This window comes from Cydia pomonella, chromosome 13 (assembly GCF_033807575.1).
Source record: "Cydia pomonella isolate Wapato2018A chromosome 13, ilCydPomo1, whole genome shotgun sequence".
NCBI classification, from domain to species: Eukaryota; Metazoa; Arthropoda; class Insecta; order Lepidoptera; family Tortricidae; genus Cydia; species Cydia pomonella.
This window is the reverse complement of record NC_084715.1, coordinates 86,740-109,436: the sequence shown is the minus strand read 5'-3', so window position 1 is coordinate 109,436 and position 22,697 is coordinate 86,740. Positions and strand designations below refer to the sequence as shown.

The 22,697-nt window shown below is 39.3% G+C and overlaps 2 protein-coding genes across 4 annotated transcripts in view; one reads left to right on the top strand and one right to left on the bottom strand.

Annotated features, from left to right (window-relative positions):
* Positions 1 to 308: 308 nt before the first annotated feature.
* Positions 309 to 6,602, top strand: LOC133523943 (uncharacterized). The gene is made up of 7 exons (XM_061859662.1): positions 309 to 488; positions 1,032 to 1,217; positions 1,704 to 1,799; positions 2,668 to 2,876; positions 3,838 to 3,969; positions 5,168 to 5,327; positions 5,679 to 6,602. The coding sequence occupies exons 1-7, from the start codon at positions 456 to 458 to the stop codon at positions 5,859 to 5,861; spliced, it is 999 nt and encodes a 332-aa protein (XP_061715646.1). The 5' UTR covers positions 309 to 455; the 3' UTR covers positions 5,862 to 6,602.
* A 758-nt stretch (positions 6,603 to 7,360) lies between these two features.
* LOC133523940 (sodium-dependent serotonin transporter) overlaps positions 7,361 to 22,697 on the bottom strand; it is a 58,581-nt gene continuing 43,244 nt past the window's right edge. For all 3 annotated transcript variants that reach the window (XM_061859659.1, XM_061859658.1, XM_061859660.1), the window contains 9 exons: positions 22,296 to 22,515; positions 21,190 to 21,328; positions 20,620 to 20,754; positions 17,922 to 18,100; positions 17,219 to 17,388; positions 15,780 to 15,904; positions 10,908 to 11,092; positions 10,170 to 10,353; positions 7,361 to 9,548 (listed from right to left, as the gene is read on the bottom strand). In XM_061859659.1, the coding sequence (XP_061715643.1) occupies positions 9,477 to 9,548; positions 10,170 to 10,353; positions 10,908 to 11,092; positions 15,780 to 15,904; positions 17,219 to 17,388; positions 17,922 to 18,100; positions 20,620 to 20,754; positions 21,190 to 21,328; positions 22,296 to 22,515 (1,409 nt within the window). In that variant the 3' untranslated portion in view covers positions 7,361 to 9,476. The remainder of the gene's footprint in view (positions 9,549 to 10,169; positions 10,354 to 10,907; positions 11,093 to 15,779; positions 15,905 to 17,218; positions 17,389 to 17,921; positions 18,101 to 20,619; positions 20,755 to 21,189; positions 21,329 to 22,295; positions 22,516 to 22,697) is intronic.

The window sequence follows — 22,697 nt, the reverse complement described above, 5'->3', positions numbered from 1 at the left end:
TACTCTTACTGCCAAGTTTGAGCAAAGTCAGCGTGGTCAGAGTCTAGTTAGCATTAGCACAGGAGCGCCGCGACGCCCGCGCCCTAGAGATAGACAATCCGTCTTATTCTAACTGTATTAATTAGAGAGGGGAAGGGTAGTCTATCTCGCGGGCGAGATACTGTTGCGGCGCTCCTGTGCTATACCTTCTCATGATACAAAGTGATGATACTGATTTGATACTGACCATATTGTTCAAAAATGTAAAACCATAAACACATTTTGCAAACCTACTCAATCAACAACAAAACAAACCAACTAGATCTAAAGCTTTATTGACACGATCTTGTCAACCCGTCACCTCGAGTCAGTCACCATAATGTCAAAGAAATTGTAAAAACATGGAAATATTGGGAAATGGTAAATTGTGAGTGATGTCGATATTACAGCATCGCCGGCTCCGCGCCCGCTGACGCATGGCGAAGACTGTCAGCTTCAATGCCAACTGTGTAAGTACCTTTTGGTTTTAGTTGACAACAATTATCTTGGTGATCAGTCTTCCGGGATAAGGCCTAGTGACTGTTTACACATTGATTAGTGTTTAGTGCGAGTTTATTATTACCACTAAACGTAAGTAGCAAATGTTTTATCTCGCACTAAACTCTAATCATTAATCTATGTGTAAAAAGACCCTTTGCTAAAGGCCCTTTTGGCATTTCCTTGTATCACCAGACTTGAGAAGCGATATCATCCCTTGGTTCTGGCTTTGTCAAACGTGTCTGGAAGTAAACTCCTAGAAAATTGCTGGCGAATGGAATGACTTCTGTTTTCTGTTATCCTTCATAAATATTATCTAGATATCCTAAAGTAAGTACTTATTGACATACATGCCTTTTCATCAACTAGACAGTAAGTTAAATAAAATCGACGTAAGCGCGGTACCGGTTCGTCGTGGACATAAGGGACGAATGTTCAGCACAGCCATGAAAGATATTCCGAGTCTCTCTTCTCTCCATACATGTCTCTGGTTGCAATGATGACGGTTGTCGCAGAACCTGAGTGACTCATACTTGGAGGACGCTGCCAAATGGCTGAGCTGCAACGGCGAGGTGTGGGGCGTGGGGCCGACGGCCCTGTTTGCGGCTGCAGCGGCGCTGTTCTTGCATCACGAGCTGCAGGCCTCGCTGTTTGGCCCTGGAGACCACCCGAATGTGACATTGCTGGAACATATCCTCGTGGTGAGCTGTCAATTTCTTTAATCCCGTCTGCATCCCGTGCGAAGGGGTTGTAAAATGAGGGCCCGGTATAAGGCTGCGGAGCAGACTGGACGTAAGCGGTGCGCGGTGCGGCAGGCGGCAAATCAAGGCCGTTCATTCCTACATTTACTCATCAGAGGAAATTGTAAAGGTCGCCGTTGTCGGATACGACATGGAGGACTATATATATATTAGTAAAGTAAAGCGACTGACGCGCAATATATGAATGGCCTTAATTTGCCGTACACCGCGCCACGTGCCGTTTTGCTTCCAGTCGGCGGCCTAAGTCGGTCGGTCCCAATGCTAAAAACAGCAATTCTCTTAACTTAACTGATCATCATTGACTTTTGCAGCAACTCGTATTCTGCTGCTCTGTCTTTACACAACTGTCGAAGGAAGATTGTTGAGATTTTTAATAAATAATCCATATTTCTGTCCATGATACTAACCGGCTTGCTCTGTCCGCAGACCGCCATGGTGGTGGGAACGCTGGCACTGATGGTGCACATCTGGGTGTGTCTGATGCGGTTCTTCCAGTACTACCTCGACACCCTCATTAGAGATGTGAGTATTTAAAATCTCGGTATACTAAACCACAGATTATATAATAATTCACGAAACACAAAACACGGTTAGATAGTAAATTCTAATGGTTGTGTCAACTTTTGTTTGACAATTATTTTATGTGTCTTCACTCAACCGACCGACCGGTCTGGCCTAGTGGGCTAGTGGGTAGTACCTTGCCCATAGATTAGTATATATTATTACTACCTTGCCTATAAAGCGGATGGTCCTGGGCTCGAACCCCGGTAAGGGCATTTTTTTTGTGTGATGAGCACAGATATTTGTTCCGGAATCATGGATGTTTTCTATGTATTTAAGTATTTGTATATTATATAAATCGTTGCCTGATTACCCACAACAACACAAGCCTTCTTGGCTTACCGTGGGACTTAGTCAATTTGTGTAAGAATGTCCTTACAATATTTATTTATTTATTCATAGCTTGTTGTTGCAGGTTGCCTTAAAAAAAGTTCATCATGTGTCAAGCCTTCACTTGATTGTCTAGCATTAAGAAGATGACATGTGTAGGGTTCAGAAGCGACGCGATTAAAGTAATTTTATTAACAAGCAGATACGTCTGCGAGCGATACTCCAAATTTTATATTAAAGGAAAAAATGGAAAAAGTTACGCTTCCGGCAGGACTTGAACCCACAACCTCCGCAATCCGTGCGTTACTCTTAACCAATTGAGCTACGGAGGCCTACCCGAACCTCGCAAATCTTTCCATTCCTTCCCTTATGTATACACGCCCCCTTCCCTTATGTATGTTACGCGGAAGTGTAGCTTTTTCCATTTTTTCCTTTAATATAAAATTTTGAGCGACGTGGTTAGTTAGAATAGTCTGAATTCTTGCTCCTCGTGTTCCAGAGCCCCAATGTCCTACTGGAGATGACGACGGCGGGCTTACTGGGATCCTCGCAGCCGGAACTGGCTGCACTCGGCCCGCTGACCCGGTTCCTGCGGCAGCAGCAGCCCCAGATCCACATCACGCTCTGCTGGCTGCTGGCGCTGTGCTACGCCGACTACATCAGGAAGCACTACTGCACTAGATTCAATATGCCGTATTTGGAACAGTGGTTGGTGTGCATCTAACCTTGATTTATGATCAGTATACTTAAGTAGTTTCCGTATCCTTGATGCTCGTTTTTACAAAAGACGCAATTCACTCAATGGATTTTGAATTTTCTGCTTTTGAAAAACTTATAATCATAATGTTTTATTTGTAGAACATTGGTACTCATAGGCCTTTACGTATATACATTTCAATCGCTATGTTTTGCCGCTTGGTGACCAAATGTCTAAGGAAACTAAAATTAAATTAAATAATATAAATGTCCTAACTTATAAAACAAATAAATTAGAATTAATAAATTACATTTATAATTAAAACACAATTAAAATTACAATAGAAATATATGATTACTCATGATTATAATTAGTGTTTTATTAATCATATTGATCAAGATATTATTCTATGGAATAATATGCCTTCTTTACAAAAAAAATTGTATATATGTACGTCCTGTAATTTCCATACGCTGTCTGGTAAATTATTATATTTATTATAAAGTCGAGGTTCTTTCCCCAATATACTTTTTGAAAGTAGTGATGTTTTATATTATATTGTGTTTTATATAAATTGTTGACGGAGTCTGCATTCGGAGACTCGAGTCCTTATGAGTTCTCTTAGAAAAAACTCGCCTGGGGACTTAAAGACTCGGAAGTTTTTTACGCGTTTTTAGTTTTTTATTTGTAACAATTGAATGACATGTAAAATGTATTTATTTTACCAATAAAAACCTGTATATATGTATCTGTATATCTGCATTTACCCTGGTAGACCTTACCCATAGTCTTTGCAGACCTACTCGTATTACAACGTGGCTTGGTTACATTTTACCCTGCAGCGCCTATTTATCGAACAGTAAATTGGATTTAAAATTAGAATGCTGACATAGAAGCCCATACAATGTGACAATGCGTGGACACCCAATTAAATATAGTTGTTAACCTACGTAATTTTTCAATGGTTTGAAGGCAAGGGGAACTGCACGCGATGGCGGAACGGCGCGCTCGCGGCGCTCTGTCGGCAGCGCACAGTTTCGCAGCGGGAGTGCGCTTGCGGCTCCGGGGCCTTGCACCACCGCCACCGACTAACGAGGCCCATACGTAAGACTCACTATAGGTCTCTTCGTAAACAGTCTGAAGGACAGCAACGCGGTGAGAGTGCTCTGCGGCTCCAGGGGCCTTGCACCACCGCCACCGACTAACGAGGCCCATACGTAAGACTCACTATAGGTCTCTTCGTAAACAGTCTGAAGGACAGCAACGCGGCGAGAGTGCTCTGCAGCTTCGGGGCCTTGAACCGTCGCCACCGACTAACAAGGCCCATACTTTAGACTCCCTATAGGTCTCTTCGTAAACAGTCTGAAGGACAGCAACGCGGTGAGAGTGCTCTGCGGCTCCAGGGGCCTTGCACCGCCGCCACCGACTAACGAGGCTCATACGTAAGACTTATTATAGGTCTCTTCGTAAACAGTCTGAAGGACAGCAACGCAGCCTAGGGCTCAACGGGCTTGCGCTGTCGCCGCCGCTGACTAACGAGGCCCACAAGTCCCTCTTCTCTCTTCATCCTCCTCTTCGTGAATGGTCTGAAAGAGGAGCCACACGTATGTATGACTTAGTATCATTTAGTATATGTACACCGCATTTTTAGGGTTCCGTAGCCAAATGGCAAAAAACGGAACCCTTATAGATTCGTCATGTCCGTCTGTCTGTCCGATTATGTCACAGCCACTTTTTTCCAAAACTATAAGAGATCTAGTAAGTAGTTTTTTTAATACATCTTAAATGGTACGGAACCCTTCATGGGCGAGTCCGACTCGCACTTGGCCGCTTTTTTTCAATCATATATGATTACAAATACTCTGAATACCCCGGTATGATATCTATGGGCAGGAAAGTTTCTCTTTTACATTAGATAGTATCTTGCTAGCATTTTAGCCTTTTATAATTTTAAAATCAACATTTAAAGTTGGTTTACAATACGTGTTAGGTTGCGTTTCCACCAGAGATGCACGAGGGATGTGTTTTAAAGAACCAATAGAATCAGTGCACGCTGAGCGGCGAAAACAAATGAAGTGATTCTATTGATTGATTCTATTAATACAAACATATACCTCGTTTGCATTCTCGGATATCTCTAGTCGAAACGCAGCCTTAAGGTTGTCTATATTTTATTGTTAATAAAATAATGAATTAATGATGTACCTCTCCCAATTTCTAACTTTGCTGAAGAGGGCAACGAACATTACGTTACAAGACCATAGTATATGCTCTGCTATAGGCGTTGTGTTGTCCACTAGAGTGTCACGTCGGACAAGGGGTCGCGGAATGCCCTCAACAGGTGCGGCAGCTCGGCGTTGGGAGGCCGCTGCCGAGCCAGCGAGGCCGAGGTTTGCACGCACAACGCATCAAGTACAGCCATCGACACCGAAGACTTGCAGAAGCTTAGAGCGTACATCAAGGTACGTGCCGTGCGGCTGCTGCGATGCCGAGATCTGCCTTTGAGAAGTCTCAAACTTTTACACTAGCAAATTTCAACTTTGATAAACGCTTGCTTGCTTTGCTCCAGAAACTAGTCCTGTAAAACAAACAATTTATCAATCACGTAATCTTTTCGTTCGTTTGTCTTCTTAGTATGAAGGTCTGGAGTGGAGTGGACTCAACTTATTTTGTTGTAATGTATCTTTGACACATTTTAACACGATCATAAGACAGCATTTGCGCGCACCATTAAGCGTAAGCGAATATATAATAAACATAACAAATTTTGAAATAACATTTGGATTATAAACTCCGAATTGGTCTGTTTGCAGGCCACGCGGTGTTCGTGCGGCGGCGGGACGAGTGGTACACGAACATGTTCAGTCACACCGATACCTACGCCACCTTCACCCGCGTCTGAAGTGCAGTCAGTCAGCCAGTCGTGTGGCGGCCGAACCAACACTACAGTGTCCTTCGCACAATCTCTCGAGCGGAGACGAAGCAGCGTATGGTAACAGAAGTGTGTCCATTGCACAAACAAGTACAGCCACGCCGGTTCCGACGTCGCTCGCGACAGATACCCAGTTGTCCGCAAGGCGCACGACCCTGCACTGCGGTGTCCGTGGAACATGCATCGGCTAAGCGGAGACGGAACAGTATATTGTGGACCGAGATTAAAACGACCCTTGCTATTTATTATAAATAAATTTATAAGAGCTGGCACGAGATTTGTGCTGAACTGTCAACATTTTCATAGAAAAACCGCTCCAGGTTTCGTGACCTTTAGGAGCGGCAGTAGATCTGGCTTGCTTGGCTGCTTCTGGTGTTGATTGCATGAGGTAGACTATTGCAGAGTATGAAGGTTTAATCTTATTGAATCAGGTGCTCTCATTTCCTCGAAGACCTTTTACGAGTATGTAATAATTTTTAATGATTATCAAGCTGTTTAGGATATATTTTTATACGTTTTCCGTCATGTATCATACTAAAAAACGTCATTCCCACGACAAAAACATGTTCGTAAGTAAGTAGATAAGTCGATATAAAACTACTTGCTTGAAGGCACGAAAGGTCAATTTATTCAATATGATTTTGAACGTTCTTGGTGTCCAAATGTTCTTATGGTTTGTAGATACTCGAATCGAAATGAGATTTGGTTGTTTGATAAGGATCTGCGGTCTCTGGTAAGCTATTAAATTTGTATTTAGTAATAACTATTAGGTGAATTAATAAATGATACACGGTATATGACCAAATGATGTTTGTTTTTGATATGGTATAATATTATAAGATTGGTCAGGTAGAAGTGTATTTGTACGCTGTAATTCTTATTCCTTTGGCGACTTATTCCCGGTCTAAAGGCCGCGAGGGCGAATATTCAGTAAATTCACAATTGGCGACGGTCGCCACGTGGCTGATTGCCCCATCGGGCATACTTATGCCGACTATGTGATCACTACTTTTTGGCAAATCCACATGAAATTCTTAACCTGTTATTACGATCCGACGGCCCGATTCGAAGAATGAGATAAGTTCTTAAATAATTTCTCATTTACATATCGTTTGTATGTCGGATAATTGACAGAAGCAGCTCAATTCGGGTAACCAATGGCGCTTGACGTTAGAGATATCGTAGATAGATCTTATTGGGACCACAGCGGAATCGAAAAAAAAACGTCAATTTTGACATGTCGTTTAGTTATCGATCTTTTAAAGATTTTTCCAAGATTTTAACTGTTTCTTAATCATTCTTCGAATCGGGCTGCGAGTAAGCCTCCATGTTTATCCTATTTATGATTCTTTACTTATGATACTGCTACGCGCTACGATGTGCTATGTCGTAGAGCTGCTACGCGCTAATCGTTCGTTACGGAGGGGGGAGGGGGTGACTGGCACCCAAGACCCAGCTATTGGCACATTTGTTACGTGACTGGTTGTTGCCCTACTGAATAATATTGAATATATGTACCGATAACTAGCAGGATGCCAATATAAGTAATGAAATAAAACACAATAGTTTGAAACAAATGTCAGACTAGCTTGCAATGGCTGATGCAAGACGAGTCTACGCATTTGCATATATTGTCTACCACGATACAACACGACACGACACGACAACGACACGAACTATGAACACATCACTATATCCGAACACTTATAACAGAACATACAAATAATCTTCAAAATATACTCTGTGGGTATATGAACATTTTCATATTTTTTTATAAAAACACTTAACACATATACATATATCTACTACCTAAGCTACGTATGTATATTTGTTATTACTTGTGAACACGCTACGTAATCGAAATTATATATATATATATATATATATTATTTATATATGAAATCACAACTCTACCAATATTAATAAGTACTTCGATATATGAGAAGGGAACGAATCGCCTCACAAGCAGACAGGCTCGAGCAAGTTCCAATATGTTAATTATTCATTAGGCTACTTATCTACGTTATCAATTTGCTAATATTTTGTAAGTATGTATTTTTCGTGATATACGTTAAAATGTAAAATAACTAGATGTATTCATAAAAGCTTTTCAGCACTACTTCGTAATTTAAAACTTTATTTTTCCTATTAAAAGGTAAAGACATTATTGTTGCTATAAGTTCTATTTAATTATTCTAGTTTATAATAAAGTTATATTTCTAAAATTGTACACCATGTCCTGCACACGACTATGTTGACTAGACTTGACTAAGCTATGTATGTGATCCCATTACACTTGTTGTCGTCAATTCATTACACATATAACATAATAATTATGATACTATACACATACATCCAATGTGTGTACGAACGCTGCAGCATCTCCGTATTCATTGCCCTGGAATACAGAGATGCACGTAGAGATTCGAAATTGTATATCATACATATATGTACAAGGGGTTTGCTTATTATATGTTTCGCGTAAAGCATACTTCAAAGAAGTAATATGTATTGCACGATTCAGTTATAGTCTTCCCAGCATAATATCATATTTACACAACATACACTTTACCGTACTACGCCTAGATATTAGTAGATATATCAAATGTCATACATTTTGTTGTCTATAACTATAAGAAATATTATTATACGGTTATGATAGGTCTCGAGAATGTTTTTAAAACACGTACTATTTACAGGCGTCTCGTAAGATGAGTAAAATGTATATAAAATAATAATTCCTTATCTTATTCCCTTGTGTCAATAAGTATGCAGAAGCGAGGAGGTAAACAACATCAAATCTCAGATTACCTTACAGCTACAATCAATGTTTGGCTTTCCTTAAATTCGACCTTCTCTAAAAGAAGTAGTACATTTTTACAAAGTTATTATTTAAATATTATCTTTAGTTCGTTACAATGAGATGCGAAAAAGGTCAATATTATATTTTAAATCTATAGATTAAACGTCTTAAAACTCGTTAAAATTAAAAGATCTGTATTTAGGAGATCTTTCAGTTAATAATTAATAGCTAAACAAAACACAACGCTAGAAAATCGGAAAATAGATAGATCAAATCAGTGCCCCCGATAAGATCTCTTCGTCGGTCTACCGCAAACTTGAATTAGATTTAAATAAGATTAATTAATGTTGACCTACTGGGTACGTATAGCTCTTGAAGATCATTTTATACAATTAGGCCGTCCGGGAGTGAACGTAAGACATCGTCCGCCATTCGATAATTCCGACGTATTCCAGATCAGCTATTGAATAGGAGAAAGGCTATTTAATAGGTACTGAACATAAACATGTACTTTAAGTTTAATTGCTAGGTACTGCTTGGAACCGCCACCGAGCTTACCGCGGCCAACATCAATCGAATAATACTTTGTCCAAATAAAGGTGGCACTTCGATTGGAAAATTTATCTATATATATATTAATAAAAATTGCGATATTTATCAAGAGAGGAACATTTAGCTGGTCTGGCATTCATCGATCTGGTAAACAAACCGCGGCAGCGTAAACAAGACTGCATCAAATGAAACACTCTTTTGTTCAATAAAAAGAGAAGTAAATACTTTCAGCTATGAACTGCCACGTCTGTCTAGCCAGCAGAGGGTGTGTCACACCAGCCACTCGGCGGGCGGCGGGGCGTACAGCGGTGGCGCCGGCGCCCGTCACAGGCTGCACAGCGTGGCGTCCGCCGGCGGTATCGTCGTCACCTCCGGCCGCATGATGGTCTTGATGCGCTGCCAACAAAGCACGTTGTTAGGGCTCTTTCGGGAGGTTACAGAAATATCAAGTAGACGACTTCATCGTGTGAAATATATGATACTCGTTTTGGTTTAGGAACGCACAGTTCAGTCTACTATAGCTAAGTTCGGATCGCTGGCTTTTATTGGACCTATCGTATGTGGTAAAAAATCGTGTGTTCAAACCTTAGTCGTGTCGTATATTTAGAATGAAAAATCGTTCTCGACATAAATTAAAATAATAAAATTAAAAATTCTATCAGCAGCGGTATTTTATCACCTGTCATGCCATGCGTCACTTTCGCATTTACATACTTGTTAGTACGTGACAGGTATGATGACAAATGATAAAGAGCCGACCATATTAGCCCTACAGGATCCTTATCATACATAGACAAGAGGTTATATATGAGCGACTACTTTATTTTCTGCAGTAGTCTGAGGGCCTTCGCCTCTTAAAAATTAAACGATGGACCACTGGACACTGACGCGTACACTGAGACAATGAATTTGTTTGTGACACAAAGAGCAGTAGCGGACAGTTTGAGTGTGAAATGGTGCTCGTTAGAGAGAACAACTGACAGAGAGACGCAGGTTCGATGTGGTGGAATCACTCACGTTGTAGAAGTTCCCTGGTGTGATGAGGAACTTGTAGATAATGTAGAGTGGGATGGCGGAGACGGTGGTCCCCGTCAGCAGCCAGCCGACCTGGATGGACCAGGCAGGGTAGGTGTACTCGCCGCCCAGCATCTCCTCGTGCGCCAGCAGCGAGAACACGAACAGCACCAGCAGGAACACGGGACTATTTACGGGAACAAACAAAATACTTATATTGCTTTAAATGTGGTACATAAGATGTTGCAATTTGATGTAGGTTCACACCAAGAACACCAGCATCTGATATGATTTATTATATACGACATTTTGCTATGGGATACCCAGGTGCATTTTCAACGAGCTATTTTTAAGTGTCACACGCGTGTTATTACTAAACCGGTAACAAAAATACTTTACACTATTTTTAGGGTTATGTACCTCAAAAGGTAAAAACGGAACCTTTAATAGGATAATTTTGTTGTCCATCCGTCCGTACGTCAGTCCTTCTGTCAGTCAGTCTGTCCGTCTGTCTGTCTGTCAAAACCGTTTATCTCGAGAACGCGTGTAGGTATCGAGTTGAAATTAAACCGTATAAACAGGTCCACAGTCTCATCGTGCGGCGAACAGCTAAGTGTGCATTTTAAGTTTAAACTGGATGTAAGTTTGTTACTCGCGGGCTCCCGAGCATATTAAGTAACTGACCTGAATGCAGAAGGAAAGTCGAAACCGTACACAAACACGGCCGGCCTCGACACGCACCTGATGTAGGACCAGCAGGCGCGCCAGAACCAGCCCGGCTCGTGGCCCAGCATGCTCTTGACGTCCTGCGAGAAGCGGCCCACGCCGTACACCCAGCACACGCCGGCTGCCTCCGCGAACACCACGAACAGGATGGCCAGCCCCGGCCCGTACACGTTCAGCAGGTCCACCAGGTACACGCCGCCCTGCGTCACACCCAAACATAACGTCAAGGACATCCCCGTAAAAGGCTACTTTTGGCAGCCATACATAATTTAAGTCTTAGAGAGGAAAGGTTTTACCAGCTTAAGTTTCATGTGGCACCATATTTTTCAATATCCTTCAATCCTTCAAGAAAAGAGCGTACTTCCATCCTAAAGGCCGGCAACGCACTTACAACCCCTCTGGTGTTGCGGGTGTTTGTATTTGTCCGTCCGTCTGTTTGTCCGTGTATCACAGCCATTTTATTCGGAAATTATTAGATATATTTTAACGAAATTTGGTACGCAGATGTATTTTGTAAGCCGCTACTTAGTTTAGAAGTTAAAATTTATACAAATTATTTTTAGAAGAGCACTCCATAACGTGTAACTAAATGTAAAAAAAAAAACATATACAGTCAACATACATCCTATAAAAATAACAGCTTGCTTAAAATGCTTTTTGATTAAATGAAAAAGTCTTTTTGAAAATAATTACTCTGAAAGTCAAAAATATTGTGTCCCCCATCCTCTAACTTTTGAACCGAGCGAGCGAAAATTATGAAAGTGCTGCGGGAAGATACGCTCTTTTACTTGCACGGCTTTTTGCAATGTATGAAGGTACGGAACCTTCCGTAATGCGTGGTCCGACATGCCCTTGGTCGATTTTTTTAGAATTGAATTAAGCACCCTAAATACGAGAAGAACTAAGGTAAACATGACCGCATCTATAAACGCCACTCCGCCTAATAGAAACCCTTGATTTCAGCGTCCGTGGAACAGCATCTCATCCATCTCACCACATTTACACCCCGCTCCTCGTACATTACCCGCTATCAGCGCATTACAATAACTAAATAATTCATTCGCTCTCGCAATGGCCGCGATAGTGACCGGCGAGGACGAGCACATTTATAAATTGCTGGGGAAGGCCGAAGGGGGCATGGTTCCGAAGTCGCTAAAACTGTGCGTATTGGATTGCTATAGATATTTTTTCCGTACGCTTGAAATATTTTTTTAATGATAAAAAGAATTGAAAAGTTCACTTCGTTGAGCAGGATTTTGCAAGAAAATTTCAATATAATTTTCTAGAAGTTAATTTTTGCTTGGTAGTTACAATTGAGTTCACAAACATCTTTATAAGTCAAAACTCTCTAAGACACCGAATATAAGGGATATTAAAATCGCTTGCCAAACCCCAGACGGTTTTTATTTTATTTCTTAATTATAACTACTCGTTTGAAACTCAAGTTAGAGTCTGACCACGCTAATTCTTTTTGTCAAATGCTACGTCAAGTATCTAGAGAATAGGGATCAGTACCTATGCATTGTTACTGCCGAGTTTATGAAGAGTCAGAGTCTACTCATATTGTAGCAATTCAATGCAACGATTTGTGGGTGTGAAATCAGATCCCGGGATTCGCGGGTCAGCTTCCTGGCTCCACGTGAGACTATTGAATGTTACAAATTGTGTGAAACGTGAGAGCCACTCAAATCTGACTCGTGGTTCCGCAATTGGGTCACAGATTAACAGCTGAAGGAATACAGATGTTTGATAGTAAGGGCAAAAGGCGCTCTACACAGTAGATGCAACAAATTGAAATACAAGTTGTTTATTTCAGAAATACATGGAATATAAATAATAGAATACTAACTCCTTTATTCATTAAACTTTAAGGGCCTAATCTAGTTAAATTATGTTTTATCCCTTTCTAATGTATGTATTTGTACATAAGTCAAAATGCCAGATAAAGCTAATAGCTAATTCAGGGCAGTAACGCGTTTATGAATAACGCCATATATATTTCATGTGTCGTTAAAATGTGGGCCATCGCATGTTAACCAAAACTTTCCTAATATTGGCATTAGATTAACTAGCCTAATATCAAATCCAATCACAATTTTAGGTTAATTATAAGCAGTTAATTAAAATTCATTAAATCGGCGCTGAGGTGAAGCACTCATCTCATCACCATCCATTCCATATTACAAAGTGAAAAAGATACGTATAAGGAGCAAACGAAGGTGACTTCCACAAGTCGTATTTGTTGACCAGATATCACTGCAATCTTATAAGTTATAACATACAAGTATACAGCAGCGACTCCGTAGCTCTAATACCCAAAGCTACGTTTTAACTTGGTTGTAAACTAAACGAATCCGTGCCGCCGAGAGCAGCTGGAGTCAAATCGACATCTACAGACCACACGTACACGTACGTACCTAGTGTTATTTTTAAATCCTGCTAGTCAAACTATTTTATGTACTTAGGTTTAATCCTTAGTTATTCAAACGAGTTATTTCTCAAATAAGTTGTTGAAAAATCGGTGAAACAATATTTTGTGCCTATGATGAGAGATGAGATTGATGAGGGGATGCAAAAAACGCAAAATGCGCAAAAAGAAATTGGAACTCGTTCGGCATTATCCTGTTCTCGCGACGTTGCACGCGGCGCGGCGGTCCGTGCGGACCTCGTGGTCTTTAACGTGGGCTGATAAGGTCTACTGTTGCTTAACCGACTGATTTTTTATTGCTGTCCCTCAAATAATAATGGTAAAATAATAATATGCATAAATGTCATGCATGATATTTTTCATGTCTCATGTTCTGAAAGTGGGTCGTTGTCTTTCTAAAAAGTGTGCAGAAAATGATACGTTTCTTCTCTAGAGCACTGTAGTTTCTTACGACGTTTTTTTTTTTTTTTTTTACGATAAGTAATTAAAGGTTTGGTTCGTGTTTTTTTTACGCACATGTATTTTACTTTCCTCGTATTTGAAAAGAAGAGTGTTGAACTCGGGTGAAATTCACAACGAAGTTATAAGGGGTTCGAAAATGGCTTGAACAGATTAGAAAAAATTATGGTATGGCCGCTTTTTGCTCAACTTGGAGGGGGCACTGCCGTGCCCTCAGATAGGGATCTATAAAATACGTCGTAGCGTTTTAAAATAAATTAATTCTAATGAAACAATAATAATTATTAATATTATTGTACAGGAAACAGACGGCAGGGCTGCAGGATGTTCCAATAAAGGAACATTAAACTTCTCGACTAATAAAGTAGTTAATTCAATGAAATTGATATTTTGTGTCTCTGCCGACATTTTTATTTACTTCCATATGCCGTGATACGTCAATTATATAGTTATTTGTACAACAAGAGAGCAAAGTTTGATATTTCTTCGAATGCGAGGTGTAAATAATTTTGATCTCGTGTAGTACACAACATTTTTCACGACAGCAGTGTGAACATATTTGAAAGGTAAAAATATAACCGGAAAAAATGTAATCCGTCTTCATCACTATTTCCATTCATGTTTTCTTAAGGTATTCTAACAATTAAGTTTAATTACCGCAATAAAACAAAACGAAAGAAATTTCAATAAAATAATGCGGAAATAATGAAGTAACGAACATCAATTGACAGTTCAATCGACAACTTTTTTTTGTAAAATAAAAACTTTCTAAGATACGGTCCGAATTGCGGATACTACTATTTGTCAACTATAGTAGAGATCGTTAAAAGTAGAATTATTTACTTTGCGTAACAATTGCGTATTCTTTTAAGTTCATTGTTTTGATTGTATAATAAAATAGGTAAAATTTGGTGTTTTTATTAAATTTTAAACTTCATTAATTATTTTTTACGATTGAGGACTCGTAGGGTGTTTTGGAACGATGCGGTCTGGCTTATTTCTTATATTATTTCTAATATAAACCAATATACCGTTGAATTACGCACTTATTTTTGTCTCTTTCTTTTTGCTAATGACATGAAAGGGACAAAGACAATAGAATCCAAATATTTCGAACTTGTATTAGGCCCCGCACGTCGAAATGAAATTCGAATATAAAGGTCACTTGAATGTTATTTTGTCTCACTTAGTGAGTAAAATGCGATTTTTCTCACTGTTTTTAAGCAGCAAATTACCCTTGTTCCAGCTGCTGACGTGAAAAATGTTTTTACATAGTTTGGGTACGGTGAGTACAATATAATTTTGCGTTTTACGCTTATTATAAATTGTTTGGAAATAACAGCTGTATAAGCTATGTGAAAAATATTTATGGTTACCTAGATTATATTTCTTGTGAATGTAATTGTTTCAAAATGCAAGGAAAATCCAATTATCTTAACATTTAATTTGTAATTATGTAGACGCACTTCATTCCTTCATGCAAAGCAAGGCAAAGCGGCTGAGACTCAGACGGTCCGCTCGCGAGGCTGCACATAGGCTTATGGGATGCGTTTTATAAATTCTGTCTTTTATTGGCAAACCGTGGTCGGCAAGAGTTAGTTCATTCAACATTTTCATTAATTATTTGATGATTCTATTCTTCTTTGGCCCGAGAAATACCTAACAACAGTACCCCTAGTGTAACTTTGATCGACATCATAACGTGACGAACGCGTTTGCGTTAAGTCTCATTTTGTATAGGATTTTGAGGTTCCAAAACGTCCCGCTTGGCGCGCTCTTTCGAAATCCAATACAAAATGAGACTAAACGCAAACGCGTACGTCACGTTTGGAAATCGAATTTATTTACACTAGAGGTACTGGTTGTTGAATTAGGTGTGCGTTTGCTATTTGAGAGTTCTGAGTTCGAATTTATTCGTGAGAGCGGCGAGGTCTACTTATAGTAAAATTCCCGGTTATTTTATTCCAAGCCAGTAGATAACCGGAGCATGCCGTACTTACAAAGGTGCAGGTGGGGAGCGCGCAGATGTAAATGAGGCCTAGCAGCACCGCGACAAAGATCTCGCGGTGGCGGCCCAGCGCGCGCGGGTACTCGTCGCAGAGGGCCGTCGTCACCGCCTCCAGGCCTACACGTCACGCACACATACATATTATATGACATCCTTACACAAAATGACTAAATCACACTGTGAGCTCAAGAAGGCTTGTGTTGTGGATACTCAGACAACGGTATACATGTATAATACTTAAATACATAGAAAACACCTATAACTCAGGAACAAATATCTGTGATCACCACACAAATATATGCCCATACCGGGATTCGAACTCAGGACCATCGGCTTCATAGGCAGGGTCATAGGTAGGTTAGTTAAAATCTTACAGATGCAACGCATAGTGGTTTGGCCGGATACCGGATATCCAGCCGATGGGTCACCCGAACATTCGGTATCCGGCCACCATATATCCGGCTAACAGTTTTGTAAATAATTTATTAAATTAGATCGGGCGGTTGCTCAAAGTTCGATGCATAGATCGATAGTTATAGGCAGTCGTTTATCGATAAGTGAACCAAATTCACTTACTGTTTACAGTGAGTATTGAATAACGGTAGGCGCGTTACAATTTTCTTCGTATTTTAATATCTTCGTGGCGAGTGCTGATTATTTAACTATGTTATTTATATGATGTTTTAGTGATTAGTGCATATTGTATTCATAAATATCGGGCTAAATTATTATTGGGTATCCGGCCGGATACTAAGCAATTATCCGGTATCCGGCTGGATAGTAAAAATATGGCGGGATAGGCCGGTTATCGGATAGTAACCGGATATCCGTTGCATCTCTTTACAGATCATCAAGCATCACAATGTTCTTTAAGGTAAGTTAATATAAGTTGCTCTGCCAGGCTTATCCAAGTATTGTCAATATGATGTATCTTAACATTGATTTATTAGGTGCGTTTTAACACAGTTAAGTTTTATCCTTTCTCTGGTAAAGTGCTCCAAAACTAAGTAAGTAGAATAATAAATGATTGTGATTAGGTATCAAACATTGGCAACTGTGGTGGTGTTATATTTATCAGAGTCAACACTCGATTACGAAACATGGAATAAAAGACTACAACAAGAATGGTTTAAGAACTACCTCCAAAGGTGCTGCCCAGGATCAGCGTGATGAGCATGCGGAAGAAGATGATGGCCCAGAAGACGGAGCCGGTCATGGTGGCGATGGCCTCGGGGTACAGTTTCCAGTCCAGGCCGACCTCCTCGATGCTCTTGTTGAAGAGTTACCTCCGAAGGTGCTAATCAGGCCCAGCGTGATCATCAGCATGAGTAAGCAAATTTTGGTCTAGAAGACGGAGCCGATCATAATAGCGGCGATGGCCCAGGGCCCTCCAGGCCCACCTCCTCGATGCTCTTGTTGTTGAAGCGTTACCTCCAAAGGTGCTGTCCAGGCCCAGCGTGATGAGCATGAGGAAGAAGATGATGGCCCAAAAGACGGAGCCCGTCATGGTGGCGATGGCCTCGGGGTACACGATGAACACCAGCCCAGGGCCCTCCAGGCCCACCTCCTCGATGCTCTTGTTTTGGACGTGTGCCATGTACCTGACAAACGTTTTTAAATCAGTTAGTTTTTATATGATATATACACTGAAATAAATGGCATATACAAAAAGCAACCAAGTCCTCCACCGACCTCAGTGAGTTCTTTCCTGTTTATGATTTTCATTTAGTAGTTTACTTCATAAAATAATACAAATATAAAACATTACATAAAATAATTATTTTTGCTCCCAATCATTTGTTATGACGACTTGTTTGGCCTAGTGGATAGTAAAGTAACCCTGCCTATGAAGCCGTCAGTCCCGGGTTCAAATCCTGTTAAGGACGTTTATTTGTATGATGAGCACGGATACTTGTTCCTGAGCCGTAGGTGTTTTCTATGTATTTATACATTATATATTGTTGTCTAAGTACCCACAACACCAGCCTTGTCGAACTTACTGTCAATTTGTGTAATAATGTCCTATATTATATATGTATTTGTTCCCAAGTTTTGTCTGGCGGTGAGAATGTATGTTACCTCGTGCTCTTCGTGGTAGCACTTGTGTGTGTACTTCTTAATGGAGATTTCTCACCCCAGCACGGAGAAGATGACGAAACCTGCGAGGAAGCTGGTGAGGCAGTTGATGGAGGACGTAACTAGCGCGTCTCGATAGCAGTTATTGTTGAATTTGTTATAGGAAGACAGTGCGAGCAGCGTGCCGAACCCCGGACCCAGCGAGAAGAAGATTTGTGATGCTGCGTCGATCCACACCTAGAAAGATAACTCTTTATAACATACAGTGAGGTGTGTGAAGAATGACGGCATGTTGTAAAACTTGTCACCAACAGCTATAATGTCACCACTGCCGTCAAGAGTAAAACAATTACGAACAAGTAGCAAACGGAAATTATTTAAATGAGGCAACAGTGCGTTCAAATAGAAAATATAATTAAAAATATACAGTCAATAATTCGCTCCAATTATTTAAGAAATGAAGTTGGTGTACCTAACAGTAGTGTATTAGGCCCCTTATTATTTGTATTGTATATTAATGATCTACCTGACATTTCCAATCACCAATATATTCTCTTTGCTGATGACATTTCTATAATTATTCCTTGTAATAATGTAACTACATATAATGATGAAATTAATAATTTAATAAATCTTGTAGGTAATTAATTAGTTAGTATCTAATAATTTAAATGTTAACTTATATGAAACTAAATATATTCAATCTTGTAACAGGAAAGAACATGACAAAATATGTGTTAAGTATAAAAATCATTTAATATTTGAAACTAATCAGCATATATTTTTAGGAATGTTACTCGATAAAAATAATTCATGGAAGCCTGAAATTGAAAAGAAATGTAAAAAAAAAAATAGTTTTGTTTATATACTACGAATGCTTTCAACTCTAATAGATATACCAACAGCTCTCCTCGCCTACCATGGATGCATAGCGTCAGTTCTCAGATATGGCCTTTTATTGTGGGGTAGCTCTTGTGAGGTTGATAGGCTGTTTATCAGCCATAAAAATTATTATAGTCTCCTTGCCACAGTCGCGGACAGGGTAGTTGGCGCTTTCTGGCAGTACTGGAGCAGCCTACATGCCCATAATAATCGAGCTAGTGTACTACATTATAAAATAAAATAGTTATTAATATAGGTTTAATTTATTAGGTAATACGTTACTAATATAATATAATATAATATAATATGGAAATAATTCTGAAATAAATGTTTATTTAATTTATTTAATTTTAAAAAGTGCATAAGAGCAATAAGCAACCATTTACAACATGTAAACCCTTGTTCAAAGAACTCAACCTCCTTACTTTGCCATCAATGTTTGTACTAGAAGTAGGTAAATTTGTAAAACATATCCAGAACTATTCACACAGTTAAAGAGTGTATGTAGTTTCAATACTAGGTACCCTACCAAACTTGTGATGCCTAAAGCAAAATCTAAATAATGCAGCAGAAATTGTTACTGCATGGCAATAATAGTAGTTTATGTGACTGCTACATAATAAAAGGCATTAAAATCACACGAGTGTTTTAATGCCTAATTATGTACAGTTACATACACTATTTTATCTACACACATATTATAAACTTTCTATGAAATATTAATAAACCCAAATTACAGCCACCGTTGGGGCTTCGTTGCCAAATCGTGACTCTCTTGGCGGAACTCGCGGATATGTGGTGGCGTCACCGAAATATTTTTATCGCTTATTTTACAGGAAACTTTTGCTATAGTTACCTTAACAACAACAAAATATATTCAATTTATACTTAAAACTAATTAAAAGATAAACTGTACGTCAAATGGCGGTAAATGAAAACTTTTTCACGCATGTAAATTTTTTTTAAATTCAGAGAAAAACAAGAGTCGGGGGCCTGTTGCCGTATCATTCGATACAAACTAACATGCGAGATACGCGAGATATGTCAAAATGGTATGCAATTTACATTTCATTTCGAACAAAAAGGCATCTCGACTGATATTAGAATAGAGTTCAAATCGAATTACTATTTTTTCGGAGATGTTCCAAATTTGAATGCATAACCAAATCGATTTTGATGTAGTTATGATTGTTATGAAGCTATAACAACATTATCACAGATAAGAAATTTGTTGTAACAAAACAGTTCATCGTAATGTTGGCCATTATTTACGGATTTTGAAGGCATCATAGAGGGCTTATGATATGTGTGTAGATAAAAGGGTATAACAACATTCCGATACAAATTTGACGATCCTCTACAGGAGATACTATCTTGACATTATTTTAAAATACTAGTATCCTGTAATTGTTTAATTTTTGAATTGATATTTTATTGATTATGTTTTTGTACATCTGTTCTGACGATCATAATATCTTTCTGAATCTGAATTCTTGTAGATTGACATGCCTGCAACAAATAAGGAATATCCACAACCACTCTTCCTTAGAAAATAACATGAATGGTTTATGAACAAGCAATTTTACTCCCTACAAGAATATTTGTCGTGTAAAGGTTTGTAGCATGTTTTTAATAATTTCATGACTCCGGTCTATATATTATAGATATAGCTAAATTAATTTAGTTCGTAGGTACTAGTACAATAAGATATATATCGCGAGCTGGATCTCGGCAGATTGTGATGAACTTTTGTAAATACTAACACCTTTTGTACTCCCTTTCATGCAATAAAAAAATTATGAATTATGAAAACATGGGCTGGACGATGGTAACTGCAGGTTACTCAGGTGGGTTCTCTTTTTTCATAGTCTCACCTTAGAATTCTTGAGCTTGTGCCACTCGGGAGTGAGGTAGTAGCGGATGCCTTCGGTGGCACCGGGCAGGGTGACTCCCCGCGCCAGCAGAATCAGCAGCACCACATAGGGCGCCAAAGCTGTCACCCACACCACCTGACACAACCATATTACAGGGTCCGATCAACTATGATATAATTATTATACCGTCATCATAACTATCTATCTGTCCACGCTTCCAATATCATCCTCCTCGCGTTGTTCCGGCATTTCGCCACGGCTCATGGGAGCCTAGGGTCCACTTGGCAACTAATCCCAAGAATTGGCGTAGGCACTAGTAGTTCCTGCTGGCATTTTTGTATCACATATGTTCACCATCATATGTGATACAAAGATGCCAAGAGGAATAGATACGTACCTTCATAAAAGAAAATGTTCGGATACTGAGAATGACTCGAGATTGGTAAATGGTATGGTCTTAAGAAAGACAGATTCCAAATATATTTCGCTCGTAGAGATCGGGACCAACCCTTGACCAGGCTTGGCAGAAGATACAATTTGATTGATCAAGGTTGTTTAAAGAAGGCATACCTTGCCAGCACTGCGCACGCCTTTCCAAAGCGAGAAGTAGACAAGCACGAAGACCCCAAACACGCAGAGTGCTAGCGAAGGCTTGATGGGGCCCATGTCGTCCAGGCCGTTGGATCGCTGCTGCTCCAGCACGTTGCGTCTGCGCATTGCAATGTATTAAGTACAAATAACATACGAATCTTGACCACATGTTTCCTATTTTAAGTGGATGTAGATATTCCAGCATATCTTGTTTTAGAATAACCGCAGCGTAAACAATTCGCTATGATTTACGTATATTATTATATAAGCATATTATATATTTTTATCTCAGCTTAAATCATTGATTAAACTAATAAGGAAATGTTGAATTGAAACTCAGACTGAAGAACATGCTTTGATAATTTGTTATATTATTATTTGGCAATGCTGCATACTGTACAGTACTAGATCCATTTTATGGTTATTTTTATTATGTTATTATGTCAGGACACAAAATCAAAATATTTAATTATATTAAAGTCATACAAATAATTATGCAATTTTATTTTAGATTTAGTATTTATTTTTTGTTTACATCATTTACTTTGATACTTACTTTGTAATAGTATTGAAATATTTGTGTTTTTTGTATTGAGTAGTATTGACATTGTTTTATTTTCATGTTTTTTACTATTGTGACACTTTCACATTCTCTCATTTATTTCCATTTGCATTATTTGTTTTGTTGTTTATTAATTTTAATTGTAATTTTAATTTATATTTAGATGTTCGATCCTAATTCTTATTATTATTCTTATAAGAAAACGATCATTATAATATGATAAGTAGTACAAGCTGAATTGTAAGTACCTATACATATTTTAACTGTGTAAAATTGTATACGTGAGATAAATAAACTAAAGAAGGACATGAAGGAGCGACGAAGTGAATAACAAAAAGAGTCTATCAACTCTAATTTGATGGTTTCAATGGATCAGTCACTACTTAAGTGATCGAAAAACTCCTTAGCAGGGGTGGAGGCGTTAGGGTTGGTCGACTGCGCAGTGATGGGGGTGCAGAGGAGGGTGTTCCGGGGGCTGTCTCTAGTCCAGGGTCCAAGTTGATGGAGGCCATTGGATACTAACTCGAAGAACTCCTTAGCGGGGGTAGAGGCGTTGAGGTTGGTCTGCTGCGCGGTGACGGGGGAGCAGAGCGGGGTGTTCCAGGGGTTGTCGCAGCTGGTCCAGGGCAGCTCGGAGTTGATGGAGGCCAGAGAGGCCACGAGGTAGTAGACCGCCCAGCCGATGATGGTGTTGTAGTACATGCCCATGTAGATGTCGATCATGCATATCGCGTAACCGACTCCTGGTGGGAAACGAACATTTTTATTTCATGCAGAATTGAAAATTATAAAATAAAATTTAAATAATCGTAAATAGAATGAACAACACGTCTGATTGCAATTAGTTATTTATTAGTTTCTTTTGGTAATTGGCACTATCGTGGTTAACCTTTTTGAGGCCAATGACAGATATATCTGCACCGTA

Coding starts and splice junctions, on each gene's coding strand:
- LOC133523943 (XM_061859662.1), top strand. CDS start 456: ATGGCGAAGACTGTCAGCTTCAATGCCAACTGT. Junction 1,800..2,667: donor TCGACACCCTCATTAGAGAT/GTGAGTATTTAA, acceptor CTCGTGTTCCAG/AGCCCCAATGTCCTACTGGA. Junction 3,970..5,167: donor CCGACTAACGAGGCCCATAC/GTAAGACTCACT, acceptor TGTCCACTAGAG/TGTCACGTCGGACAAGGGGT.